This window comes from Prunus mume, linkage group LG6 (genome assembly GCF_029339155.1).
Source record: "Prunus mume cultivar Tortuosa linkage group LG6, ASM2933915v1, whole genome shotgun sequence".
NCBI lineage: Eukaryota > Viridiplantae > Streptophyta > Magnoliopsida > Rosales > Rosaceae > Prunus > Prunus mume.
Window position 1 is genome coordinate 8804384 of NC_142703.1, and position 13824 is coordinate 8818207.

Here is a 13824-nt window from a genome sequence, read left to right on the forward strand (position 1 = left end):
TTATGCAATAACGTGCATACCTCTACCTATTTTTGCTGTAGGCTTCTTCCCAGTGTATGTTGATATGATAGGGGCCAACATTAAAAAGGTTCCATTCGACAGCGGAGTTACAAGAGGAAACTTTTGGAGGCTTCATATCATTTATGGAAATGCAAGCAATATTAAATATTTCTTAGTGACATGTTTCAACGAAACCTACTTTGTATTAACTTGGTCGTTGAATTAATTAATATTATTGTTAAACATTCGCTGTTGTAAACAAGCGCTCAAAAAAAAAAAAGGTTTTTCCCATCTCTCTCTCTCTCTCTTTTTCCCCCGACACAATTGTTTGTGTCAGAACAAAAAAATGTAAGGCAGATCATCAGGAACTTGCACAGGGTTTCTAATTCAGTACTTTTGCTTCAAATGGAACTCAACATATAAATAGGCAGGAATTTAGCCAAGGCCCAACTAGATTTAGCGCTATGGATATTTTAGATTCAAACTTAATCAAATAATACATAGTTAAATGAAAAAACAAAAATTAAAAACGAACATACTTTTCTTCTTGGAAAACTGTAAGGCAAGTAAGACTCTGGCAGCATCAAAATCCAGCCATCTTGTCCATTTGAAAAATAGTCATTATAATTTCTTGGTAAAGATCATAAGAGGGAATAGATGGGTTGGTTGAGTTGGTAAAGATCTTTATCTTCGCTATCAAGGCCTAGGTTGAAGTCCCGCTACCGACAATCTCTCTTGGTCGATAATCTGAAAAACCAAAAAAGGGGGCCAAGACTCCCTTTATAAGTTCTCAAAGAGACCTTAGTATGCCTTAACCCTGAGATGAGATAGCCTCCCCTGTGAGAAATTATAGATGAGGTAGCCTCTCTTGTTTTAAATTTATTTTTAAGGGTAAGAATGAATACTAAATTCAGTTGTCTAAAAGTTTGTACACATGACAAATTTTAAATAGGAGTATCACCAGCTGAAGTAATGGTATAGTACCATTCTATAATTTCTTCTCCCCTGCCCCTAAACTTTTGTTTTAAAAAAAAAAACTAGCCTCTCTACACGCGCTTCCGTGCCTGAAAGAGGCCTTTTAAAAAAAAAAATTATATTTATTTTAGAATTAAAAAAGATAATTGGTAGTTGTGTTTCATAAAAATAGGATCCATTATCTGATTTTTCTTTTAATTTTAATTTTTTAATATGAAAAAGTGTGAATTTACCATATTATCCTCATTTAATTAATAATTTCAATTCTTAATGTTTGCATTAACTATGGGTATTTTCTGGTATTTTGAATGTTTCACTATTCTCTGCCTTTTGCTTTATATATATATATATTTAAAAAAAATTGAACAGAAGCAAAGCGTACTGAAATACAGCACCAAAGAAGGCCCAAGAAGCCCAACTAAACAAGGGTACCAAGCCTAAGATTCATAAACTCAAAAAACCTCAACATTTAGCAGAAAATTTTGGACAAAAAAGAAGGTTTTAACAGAAAACAAAAATGAAATTAAGAAAACCAAATGAAAAAGAAACCAAGAAAAACAATCCTTTTCTTCATGGAAATCTTTCAACCAGGTAAATCTATATCAGCATCAAATACTCCTAGTGCAAAATATGTAATTCCAAAATAAAGCAAGCCCAAGGCGCGATCTGTCCATTGAAATGATCATTTAAGCTGCTTTGCAGTCTTGCTTTTAATGTCCACAGGTAACTGGTGTACTTTATCTTCTTTTTCTTGAAGAAAATCTATGTCAGCATCAAGTTTTGTATTAATTAGTACTGATTCATGATTTAAGTTCTTAATTACCGCTGTTTAATTAGTCATGAAAAATGTGTTTATTCTAGTAACCTAGTACGATTTAGATAGGATCCCAATCAAATAATGTAACGCAAGGATATCGATCATTGCCCGGACATTACAACACCTGCTTTGAGTTTGTCAAGCTTTTCTTAAAGGCAATATTGCTGATTCTTTTCAGATGGGGTATGCCACTTTATTTATAAAATAAAAAAATTAATTTATAATTCTGATCTTGGTACGTTTCATCTTTTTTTTGTTGTTGGTCTGAATGGTACGTTTCATCTTATGCATCCATTTATGCATCTATTGTTTACAGGGTCCAAGGAGATAAGAAAGATAAGGGCAATGAAGGAAAGGCACAAGTGGTCAATTCAGATCATGAATGAACTACTAAAACGTGGTTTGATGTATGCGTACGAAAACAATGGTATGCATCCACAGACAGCGCCATCCCACAAAAATGACAATGATGATCAAGAAACATGGCCTTATGAAATTGTTGATCAATATGGTGACCAAGTTGTCACCCTCGGAGGCATTAACGTTAACAATCAGCCCATTATGAATCTGTCAATCAGGTAAATCTCTAACAGCATCAAATACTTGTAGTGCAAAAAAAGTCATTCCAAATCAGATCAAGCTCAAGTCGCGATCTGTCCATCAAAATGATCATTTAAGATGCTTTGCAGTCTTGCTTTTAATGTCCACAGGTAACCCCCAAAATGAAAAGAGCAGAATATATGGAACTGGTGTACTTTATTTTCTTTTCCTTGAAGAATAAAGAAGTGTAAAGGGTAGAGTAGAGATAACTGGCCAAAAGAAAAAGGTAAAGACTAAACTAATTTTCCTTCTGCTATAGTCTGTGTTGTATCACAGATGAGTGTGTAAAATTTCCTCAATAATTTCCTTGGGTAAAAGGAAGACGAGATTACGGTTCTTGTTTGTTAAAGAAATTAAAGACTTCTAGAAGAGCATACAAAACTTACTTGAGATCCAAGTCTTATTGACCCCACTTAGAGATTCTGAGAAACAAGCTTTCAGTCTTCTTTTGTTAACAGCTAACACTGAACTATATATACAGTAGCTCGAGCCAAGAGTGAATACAAATATGAACAGAAACACAAACGTCAGTGTTTAGTTGCTAGTTGATTATAGCAGGAAGAGATCAAAATGGCTTCTACGACAACAAACAACATGACTAAACCAGACACTGAGAGCATCAAGAAAAACTTGTTCAAAATCACCATGAAAAGCCAATGGAAAGAAGTTGTTCAAATTTATAGGCAAAATCCTCAGGTTCGCAAGGCAAGGATCACCAGGACAGGTGACACAGCATTGCACATTGCAGTGTCCGACGGCCAAGAAGAACATGTTGAAAAGCTAGTACAATTGGCTAATTCCTGGAGCTGCATTGCAGATGCCTCACGATGTGCATCCTCCTTTATTATTCAAAATAAAAAGTGCATGCCTATCTTTATCTATTAAGGTTAAATGTCAATTTACCCACTGAATTTGTACCCTACATTCAATTTGCACCCTCAATTCTCTTTTTTTGGTGGAAAATCAAGTCCACGAATTAATTTTTATGGCTAATTCCCCATATCGTCCAAATCTCAATATTTCATCCAATTTGTTGTTAAATATGAGGGCAAATTGGTCATTTTATGTGTTAAAATAGTATGAAATCTAAAATAAATAAATAAATCATTTTAATAAACAAAGTTGTTTTTCTTTATTTTTCTTTTCTAATCTTCACTAGGAAATCAAATGGAAATAGGTGACCCAATCCCTATGGGATCGACCTCGCACTTATATAAGCTTTATTACCAACGGTTCGTGCACTTGCGAGTATATTGCGTGTTTGAAATAATCTCTATTTTGCAGGTTGTCTAAAACATCACAACAAGAATAGGGAGGGGGGTGAATGGTCTGGGGGTGAAAAAATAGAATAGGGGAGATGGGAAATGGGGTTTGTGGGGTTGGGGGATTGGTCTTCAGTGAAGGGTGGTGGTCACGAGGGAATGGGGGAATGGGAGTAGAAGAAAAAAGTAGAGGGGTCGGGTTCTCGGTGGGTCCCTAGGATTTTTTTATATTTTTTGTTCTTGTTCTCTTTTTCTTTTTTCTTTTTGATCTTTGTTTCTTTAATTTTTTCAAAAAAAATATTTTTTAATAATTTGACGAACTATTTGGATGGACATGTTGTTGATTTAGACAATACGGGGAATTGGCAATAAAAATTAATTAATTTTCGTAATTTTCCAAAAAAAGAAGTTGAGGGTGCAAATTGAAAGTATCGTACAAGTTCAGAGGGTAAATTAACAGTTAACCTTATTTATTATATATAAAGGCAAAAGCCCTTAAAAATGAAATTTTAAGTAACCCCAGAATGTCCTTGGTAAACTAAAATATTAAAACGCACAAAGCAAACCCCTTAAACACCACATATTACTACACATTCTAAACACAATCAAACCTACCTACCACAACATTACATTGCTTAATTACAAAAATACGGTGACTGGATTTGCACACAGTCGCTTAGTAATTGCATATACCGATATGCAATTGCACGACACTACTTGCAAGTGCATCAACCCTCCATTATAACATTGCACAAATAATGCACACAACCCACCCAAGCATTTCTCTCTTGGGCCAGGATTCTCAATCCTTTCAAATCCCAATCCAAATCTTAACCAATCCTAACATTACACATTCGGAACACTTTACACTCGATAACAAAATATTCAAAAACACAATCAAACCTACCTACCTACAACGAAATCACCTCACTTGCATAATTTAAAAACACAACTATATACTGTAATTGCATTCAATGACTTGGATTTGCAGACATGCGATTAGTAATTGCATATAGACATATGCAATTGCATGACAATAGTTAAAATTGCATGAACATTACAACCATGAATGTGAGAAACCCACTTCCCCTCTTGCCCCAAGTCATCACCATAGAATTTCAATTAACGATAACATAAAACATAGTGTTAATTTACCTTCACAAGGAGTTAATACCAAATGCTTTCACAAGGGCTCGATTGCATACGAGATGAGTGCCAACAACCCACCAGTGACGGGAAAAACTCAATTCCAATTCTTATTATCAACCCGAAATGCTAACCCCTAAAATTATCCCCAAAATCCAAACCCTAAAATAGGGGTTTCTAACAATGATGACAAAGAAGAGAGAGAGGTTGCAGAGAGGAGTAAGAAACTTTCTACAGAAGAAGAGTTGAAGAAGATGACTTTAAAGACCACGAAGAAATGAGTTTGAAGTTGAAGCAGACGAGTGTGAGGAAGAAGACGACGTCGACTGATGGGTTGTCTGGGCGCGTGAAATCATTTCATTTGTTGACCTTAGCAGCATGTTTCTCATGTTTTTTTATAATTTAAAAAAAAAAGCACATGACTGGCATGTGATCGGCTATACCGGTACAGGTGATGTACCACAGAATTACTCAAAATCATATAAACCACACTAGTTCATATATATAGCTCAATTGACTAATTTCTATAAACTTTAACATATAACAAAAACATATTAAATGCAACCAAATAACATATAACAAAAACATATTACAGTTTGTGTCCGTTAAAATTTATTGGCATCAACTGAATAAGCTTCCCAAATACAAAATGTAAAAACATAAATAATTAACTGTATCTTGCATATTAGTTGTAAACACAAGAACAATGGCATTAGAGCCATATTGTTTGCAAAAACGTGAATTTCATTTTATTTTTTAAAAATTCTTTTTTGGAGACAAATCAATGAAAAAAAATTAAAATTAAAGAGTTAGGGCTAAGGATTTTACCCTTATTATGCGTATGGGTGTTGGGACACTATTTGACAATAGATACAAAAGTGGAAGACCTCTAACAATGTTTGAAATTGTATAACTTTATGTATTTTTAAGTCAACATATTAGGCTAGGTATAATTTTTTTTTCCCTTAGAAAACCTCCTGGGCTACAGCCTAATGGAGCCCACTATGTGGTTCTGCCCATGACTTGCCGGTTTTGCCTTTACGCGCGTGACTCTCCAACTCCTCTTCTATTAAGTCAGCCATCTATTCTACATCATTATTAAACTTCGATGGATTGTAATTGGTCGTTGAATACTTCGTCTTGTTCTTCCGTTTCTTAGCAACAAAGAAGCGAAAAAAAATTGTTCCCATTAAGGGCCTAGTAAATACAATAGTCAGGCCCAACCAAACTAACCTTCTAAAGTGGGACAAATTTCTATAACGTTCTTTTTGCCATGGCGAAGTTTCCTCTGTACGTTGATCTGCTATGGGGCTACTAAGAAGGTGCCACAACAGGGTTACAACGTAGCTCCTCCGTAAAAATTTATTTATGTAAGAACTACAAAAAGCCAAGTAATACATGGAATTGTTTGTGAAAGAAGCAAAAGAAACTCTTTTTTCCCACGACACAATTTTTTGTGTCAAAAACTCAGAACAAAAAAAAAATGTGAGGCAGATCATGAGGAACTTGCAGTGTTTCTATTCAGTACTTGTGGTTCTTTTTTAATTTTAAATTTAAACACTTGGGGCCTCTATCTTGTCCATTTGAAAAATGGTCATTAGAATTTCTTGGTAAAGATCGTAAGAAGTGCAAAGGGAAGATAACTGGCCAAAAGAAAAAGTGAAGAGAGAATTTGCTGTGGAAGTTAAGCGTAAAGGATGCTTAGAGAGAAATAAGCAGTTAGAGGGGTTAAGACAGAATTTGCTAATGTATACTTGCTCCCCATTCTGCAGGCCCCTCAGGGAGCCATATGCATATATACATATGTACTTGAGATTGATCAGCATTCTTCTTTGATAATGAAAAGGAATAGTTGGATTTAAGAATGAAACTCCATGTGTGGATGGAATAAAGAAACATTCAACACTTCCCTTTTTTTTTCTTTTTTCTTTTTTCTTATACAAGCAATATTGGGGGAATCGAACCAAGGACCTTGAGTACAGGGATAAATGCTCTTAACCACTACAAGCCCCTTGTTATTCAACACTTACTTAACACCGAAGTCATGATTCTTAGAGGTATACCGAAATACTTTTCCATGGATACAAAATTAATACATTATCATGGGAATGTGCTTCTTGATAACTGCAGCCTTACTTCTCTGATATAATTGGTCAGTTTTCAAGCTCCATTGTTTATTTTCCAAATGCAAACAGAGTCCATGCTGCTGAATATATACAGATCAATGAATATTGTCTTTAGAAATTGTTCATGTTCTTTAGCCTTTAATTATAATAATCATGGGCATCACTTTTGAAGATTGGGTGGGCCTCCCTCAATCTTATTTACGAATTAATAAATAAAAAGGAGCAATCTTCATTTATATAATATTTTATAAAGTAAAAGTTCTACAAGATTACAAGAATAAATTGTATAGAAATAGGGCATGGTGATGAATTACTAGAGTAAATTGGTTGTCACTCGTAGCAAGAAGAGCATTGAAGATATAAGGAGAGGAGAGAAAAGAAGAGAAAAGATGACTTCTACCAGGGGTGGCAATGACATAGCATTACATAGCAGTGTCCGATGGGCAAGAAAATGAGACTCCTCTCTTCATGGTAAAAAAGATGCCTTCTTATGCCTCCACTACATCTACATCCATACCCCCAACCCCCTTGATGGTCATTCGGAACGCCACGGCGATACCATCTTGAATTGTGCCATTGCTGGGGGACTACTTTAATTTGGTAATTAATTAAGTGGCACTTAATTTCATCACTTCCTGGATATGATATCATATACTAATTAACAATCTGTTTGCGTTTGTGTTTGTGTCCGTGTTGTGCTTGAAAGGTTTGGCATTTCGTATAATTGACCTGTTACGGAGATGTTGTTAATTATGTCAATGAAAAAGGGGCTTCCCCTCTCCATCGTCTGGCTACTAAGGCTTCAGCCTTTATGAATGGTAGCCACCTTAGTCGGACCGACAAAATCCTCATAACTATTGTAAGTATATATTAGTTCAGATTATTATTTGCAACTTGCAAGGATCAATCACTTGTAAATCTCTATAGCTAAAAAAGTCATCCTAAAACCAAGATCATTGGGCCATCTTGCTTATCTGGTCCACGGGCAGGAAACCGCAAAATGAAAGGGAAAGTGAATATGGAATAATAGCTGTCCTGCTGTGAACTTGTGATATTGGTAATAATAAAGAGTAAGAAGTGTAAAGGAGAGATATAGATATAAATGGCCAAAAGAAAAGGGTGAAGAGAGAATTTTCCATGGAAATTAAGAAGTGTAAAGGGTGGAGATATATATATTTGTAGCCAAAATAACTAAAGCGGTAAAGGAGAAATTGCCAGCCTCTCTACTTTCTCCCCTTTTCTGCAGGTTCTCATGGAGCCATGCATATATACTTGAGTTGAGATCAGGATTTCTATATGATAAAGAAACACCACGTGTGCGGAGGGATCATAGGAGCATACAAAACTTACTTAAGATCCAAGTGATCTTATAGACCCTTTTTATGAGTGCTGCAAAATTGAAGTCCCGTATAACCATGGTAATGCACTTTTTAATTTGTACCATTTTTTTCTTAAATGTAAGGACATCATATTGGAAATCGAACTGCAGAGCCTGTTGCAAGCCAGATTCTCCATTTTAGATGGGCAACAAGGGAAATTGAAACGGAGGCCATGTACCTTGCTGCATTTACAGATCAATGAATATTGTCTTTAGACTTTGGAAGAAGGGATTGACGTCCCTCTTTTAAGCATCGATAAAGAAAAGGTCCTGAGGTGCAATCTTCATATACAATGTTACCAAAAGTAGTATACTAGTATTCTTGTAGAAGATTACAGAGTTATGGTCACGGATAAAGTATCTTCTTTTGGCAATTATAAAATCATGCAGAACATGGTTCATTACTAGCACATACGAAAAACAACGTCGGTTTCAATTGTCACTCAATATGGATCAGAATATGGCTTCTTCTGTCATGGATGACATGATCAATAGTATGGACACCGAGAAGCTCAAGAAATACTTGTTCCAAATAGCCATGAAAAGCCAATGGAAAGAAGTTGTGAGAACCTATAGGCTGAACCCGAAGGCTCGCAAGGCAAAGATCACCAGGACAGGTGACACAGCATTGCACATAGCAGTGTCCGACCGGCAAGAAGATCATGTTGAAGAACTGGTAACACTAAGTTCCCATAATGAGCTCGAAAGGCAAAACGAGCGAGGGAACACCCCTCTCCATTTTGCAGCATCAATGGGGAATGTGAGGATGTGTGAATGCATTGCCAAACGCCATCCGTTGCTGGTTGGTGCTTTTAATGACGACAATGAGACTCCTCTCTTCTTGGCGGCTCTCCATGGTAAAAAAGATGCCTTCTTATGTCTCCACAACATCTACATCAACAGCATGGAAGATAAGCAGAAACGCTACAACTATTGTAGGAGGAAGGACGGCGACACTATCTTGCATTGTGCAATTTCTGGGGACTACTTTGGTAATTTAGTGACTTCCATACATATTTGTTTATGTAGCATAAGCATATATAAAATAAATGAAGTAACAATTAATGTTGTGTTGACAGATCTGGCATTTCAGATAATTGACCTTTATGGAGATCTTGCTAATTATGTGAATGGGCAAGGGGTTTCCCCTCTCCATCTTCTGGCTAGCAAGCCTTCTGCCTTCAAAAGTGGTAGCCACCTTAGGCCATTCAAGAGAATAATTTACCACTGTAAGTATTAGTACAGATACTAGTATTACTTGCAAGGATGCATAAGATCGAAAACTAACATATATTGCGATCAATCAGTTCTGTATTAAAGTAATAATTCTTCTGTATGACTGGTTGGAAGGTATATATGTTGATGATGTCAAGGTGGAACAAAAGGATCAATCTAAGCCGGGGTTAATTAAGACATTCAAAGAGGAAAAGGATCCCAAATATCCAGAAAACTACCAGACATGCGTCAACTACTTTCGGGTGTTCAGGAAATTGGTTCAACTGTTTGGTATGTGAATTAAATCCATTTTATTCAAACTACAAAAGTATTTTAGTCAAGATTGGCTTTAATTTATACTTGCATTTCTGTAAGGATCAGTCAGTTTAAGGAAGCAACCATTTGTGCTATCAAGTACTGTACACAAGTTATTATTTTGCAGTTACCAAAATTCTGGGAAGAGGACAAAATTCAGCAGATACAGAGAACCCTGTAGCAGATACAGGCAAGAAAGGCCTACTCTTTCATATGCTTCAAGTTCAAGCCTAGTCTGAAGTAAAACCCTTACAAAATTGTTAGTTGGTCATGAAAAATATGTTTATTTATATAGATGGAGCTCGAGGGCATCAATCATTTCCTGTTAATTACAGCACCTGCTTTGATTTTGTCAAGCTTATATCAAAGGCAATGCAGATTGTTCCTGGATTAGGTATGGCACTTTTTTTCTAAATCCTAAACCTCTTGGTATTTTTCATCATCTCATGCCTCTATTTTAGACTAATCTACAGATACTACACCCATCCAGTGCAGACATAATTTATATAATGTAAGATGCATTTCCCTTTTAATGCTTGAAGGGTCTATGGAGATACGGAAGACAAGGGAAAAGAAAGAAAAGCACAAATGGGCTTTTCAGATCATGAATGAACTATTAAAAAGAGCTGTTATGTATGAGTACGAAGACAGTGGTACAGCACCATCCCGCAGAGACAATGATGAGACAAGTCCTTATGAAATTGTTGATAGTGGTAAGGTCCTAACGACCCTCGGAAGCATTGAGCAGGAAATTGTAACTCCTCCTCTGATTGAGTCTTTACAAGATAGCCAACAGGAAGATAACAAGGCAAATAATGGTAAAGAAAACATTGCAGTAGGTAACTGCTCTGCGAATAATTTTAATTCAGCACATGTCACATTGCCACAATGCCTGGAAATTATATATGGCTGTAGCCACAGCCAACCAGTAACTTAAGTATCTCATAAAATGTTTCTAGGGTCATCATCATCAGCAGAAGCGATAGCGACGAAAGCCCCTAAAGCAATGAAAATTAGGGAAACACCAATACTGATTGCTGCAAAAAATGGAGTGACTGAAATGGTGGAGAAGATCCTGGAACTTTTTCCGGTGGCCATCCACGACACGAACACGGAGAAAAAGAATGTAGTGCTGTTGGCGGTGGAGAACAGGCAGCCCCATGTGTACCAGCTCTTGCTAAAGAGGAATGTTTTGAAAGACAGTGTGTTTGGTAAAGTGGATGACCAAGGAAACAGTGCTTTGCATCTAGCAGCAAAACTAAAAGAGCATAAGCCTTGGCTCATTCGTGGAGCTGCGCTGCAAATGCAATGGGAAATGAAATGGTTTGAGGTAATTAATTAAGGACCCTTTAAATAAACAAGTCATCTTATATTATATTTCAGTCAAATACTTTTTTCCCAACAATATAAAAACAAACCTATCAGCTGCTTATTCGCCTTATCTAGTTGAGGCATTTCAACAAACAATGCTTAATCTCTTTGAGCCATTTCAACAAACAATCTCTTTGAACAATTGCTTGATCTCTTTGAGGCATTTCAACAAACACATGTTTAATCTCTTTGAGGCATTATGCAGTTCGTGAATAACTCCATGCCACTGCACTTCTTTGCCCTCCACAATAGAAAGGGCCAGACGGCAAGTGACCTCTTCACGGAATCCCATAACGAAATTGTGAAAGCCGGAGGGCAGTGGCTCACCAACACCTCCGAGTCCTGCTCCGTCGTCGCCGCCCTCATCACCACCGTCGCCTTTGCCACCTCATCCACTGTCCCCGGCGGCATCAAAGAGGACACCGGCAAACCAACCCTCGAAAAACAGCCAGCCTTCGACATCTTCGCCATCGCATCGCTGGTGGCCCTCTGCTTCTCCGTCACGGCCTTGGTGATGTTCTTGTCCATTCTGACGCGGTATCAAGAGAAGACCTTCGGCAAAGACCTGCCCAGGAAGCTTCTGCTAGGGATGACGTCGCTGTTCGTGTCCATAGCTTCCATGCTGGTTTCTTTCTGCGCCAGCCATTTCTTCGTGCTTAAAGATCAGCTTAAATACGCTGTGTTTCCGGTTTATGCCTTCACTGGCTTGTCTGTTACGTTTGCTGCCGTGGTGCAGTTTCCGCTCTACGTTGATCTCATATGGGTTACCTTTAAGAAGGTACCGCAGATGAGTTACGAAGTTGCTTCTCTTTAGCTTCCAACTTCTTCATGTGTGCTTTATGGGATTTGTTTTGTTTGTGTTACACATACTAATACTATATATGTATTATTTTTAAAATTTGGTTTAGTTTGTTTTTGTTCAGTCTTTTCTATGTAACCTAGAAGCAAAGCCAAGAGCCCCACATTAAAATATGACGAGAAGTGAAGACTCCCGCCCACCTACAAAAGGATACCACTCTCCACTTAGAAAGGAGGGCTCTCTGATTTCTGGATTCGGCCTTCGGCTTGTTCCTTCTTCCTTCTCTTAGGGTCAAACCCCCTGTATAATGTAAGTATATATTATTATAATAAGAACATCTTTCTTGTGGTAACCCATTATTTAAGTGAACCACGTATGTATGTCTTTTGCATGCTTGTTTATCTTTCTTCTGTCATTACCTGCTGAAGGTCCTCACCTTCCCCTTGCTGAAGGCATACACACATATTACATATCTAAGTTGGGTCCATCAATGGTCATTCATTTTTTAACATCAACAGTTTGATGTTGTCCGTGGGAATCGGTACGAAAAACTTTTCTCCTTTTCTTCAATGCCCTTCGGCTCTTTTACAACCAGCCCCAACTACCTTACCGATCAGCACTACTCTGGTCAAAACCATCGAAAGGCCACGCAACATCATGCTGAAGATGGATTCTTGCAAAAGCAACCTTGCAAATTGCATAAAGCTCTCACCAACTCATTTTAGCTTATGCAACAGAAGGTGGACCCATGCCACATGGTTTTTTTTTTAAATTATTGGAGATGTTGCATTCATTAGACTATGAAAAGCCACTAACAAGGCTACAAATCAAGGGTCCCGACCACAATAAGGAATAGTTTGGTGCCCACGGAAATAAAGCCAGAGAAAGACAATACAACAACTAAAGAAAGCAAACTGAAGGAAATACAAATCCAGGGACACAAAAGTATACAACGTCCGTGTAAAAATGTGAAGGTAAAAAGTCTCACATTGGAAAGTTGAGAAACCTAGCAAGGGCTTATAAGGAGTTGAGCTCCTCCCCCCATTGCCAATTGGTTTTGGGGTGGAACCTCAACTTCCTTCTGTTCCTCCCAACTTGGAGCAATTTCGTTAAACACTTGGGGGACAAGGAAGTTCGTCCTTGTTCAGAACATGGGTTAGAAAGGATGGGGTCTATAAACCCAAACTTCTGGGCTCATCCTCTCTCTAGCTAGCATCGCCAACAAATTGGCCGCGTCGTTTGCTGATCAAGGAATCCATGACCAATGACAGTGAAAGAAATTAGATTCATGATCCTTTATCTTGCTAAGGGTGGGGTACAGAACCCAAGCTCCCATTGCAATATTCCCCTTGATACCTTTAATCACACATATGGAGTCAAATTCAAACTCCACCAATCTTTTACCACGTTTCTGCCACAAACTTACAACCCCATAGGAGTGCCTGAGCCTCCGCATGGTTCAGAAGATACAAATATGGGAGATGAAGACCATCATTGCCTTGGGATGAAGAGAAAGCCAACCCAAATGAAATGATGATGCCTCACGATGTGCATCCTCCTTTATTATTCAAAATAAAAAGTGCATGCCTATCTTTATCTATTAAGGTTAAATGTCAATTTACCCACTGAATTTGTACCCTACATTCAATTTGCACCCTCAATTCTCTTTTTTTGGTGGAAAATCAAGTCCACGAATTAATTTTTATGGCTAATTCCCCATATCGTCCAAATCTCAATATTTCATCCAATTTGTTGTTAAATATGAGGGCAAATTGGTCATTTTATGTGTTAAAATAGTATGAAATCTAAAATAAATAAAT

At 37.3% G+C, this 13824-nt stretch overlaps 1 protein-coding gene across 3 annotated transcripts; it reads left to right on the plus strand.

Moving 5' to 3' along the window:
- The first annotated feature begins 2887 nt into the window (after window positions 1-2887).
- LOC148916021 (uncharacterized) lies at window positions 2888-12373 on the plus strand. 3 transcript variants are annotated; one of them, XM_089055389.1, is made up of 10 exons: window positions 7326-7526; window positions 7633-7785; window positions 8389-9296; window positions 9384-9533; window positions 9655-9810; window positions 9962-10024; window positions 10130-10228; window positions 10377-10673; window positions 10794-11164; window positions 11411-12373. In XM_089055389.1, exons 3-10 carry the CDS (start codon window positions 8753-8755, stop codon window positions 12017-12019), a joined length of 2289 nt encoding a protein of 762 aa, XP_088911515.1. In that variant the 5' UTR covers window positions 7326-7526; window positions 7633-7785; window positions 8389-8752; the 3' UTR covers window positions 12020-12373. The 3 variants fall into 3 exon arrangements, with proteins under 3 accessions (XP_088911517.1, XP_088911515.1, XP_088911516.1); XM_089055390.1 differs by having other exon boundaries at window positions 7327-7526; window positions 10377-10652; XM_089055391.1 differs by lacking the exons at window positions 7326-7526; window positions 7633-7785 and adding an exon at window positions 2888-3180 and having other exon boundaries at window positions 8986-9296.
- The last annotated feature ends 1451 nt before the right edge of the window (window positions 12374-13824 follow it).

What these genes read in the sequence shown, in the direction of transcription:
- LOC148916021 (XM_089055389.1), top strand. Translation starts at nt 8,753, where the DNA reads ATGGATCAGAATATGGCTTCTTCTGTCATGGATGACATGATCAATAGT. An exon ending in GCAGATTGTTCCTGGATTAG is followed by an intron (nt 10,229 to 10,376) that starts GTATGGCACTTT and finishes TAATGCTTGAAG; the next exon opens with GGTCTATGGAGATACGGAAG. An exon ending in GGGAAATGAAATGGTTTGAG is followed by an intron (nt 11,165 to 11,410) that starts GTAATTAATTAA and finishes GGCATTATGCAG; the next exon opens with TTCGTGAATAACTCCATGCC.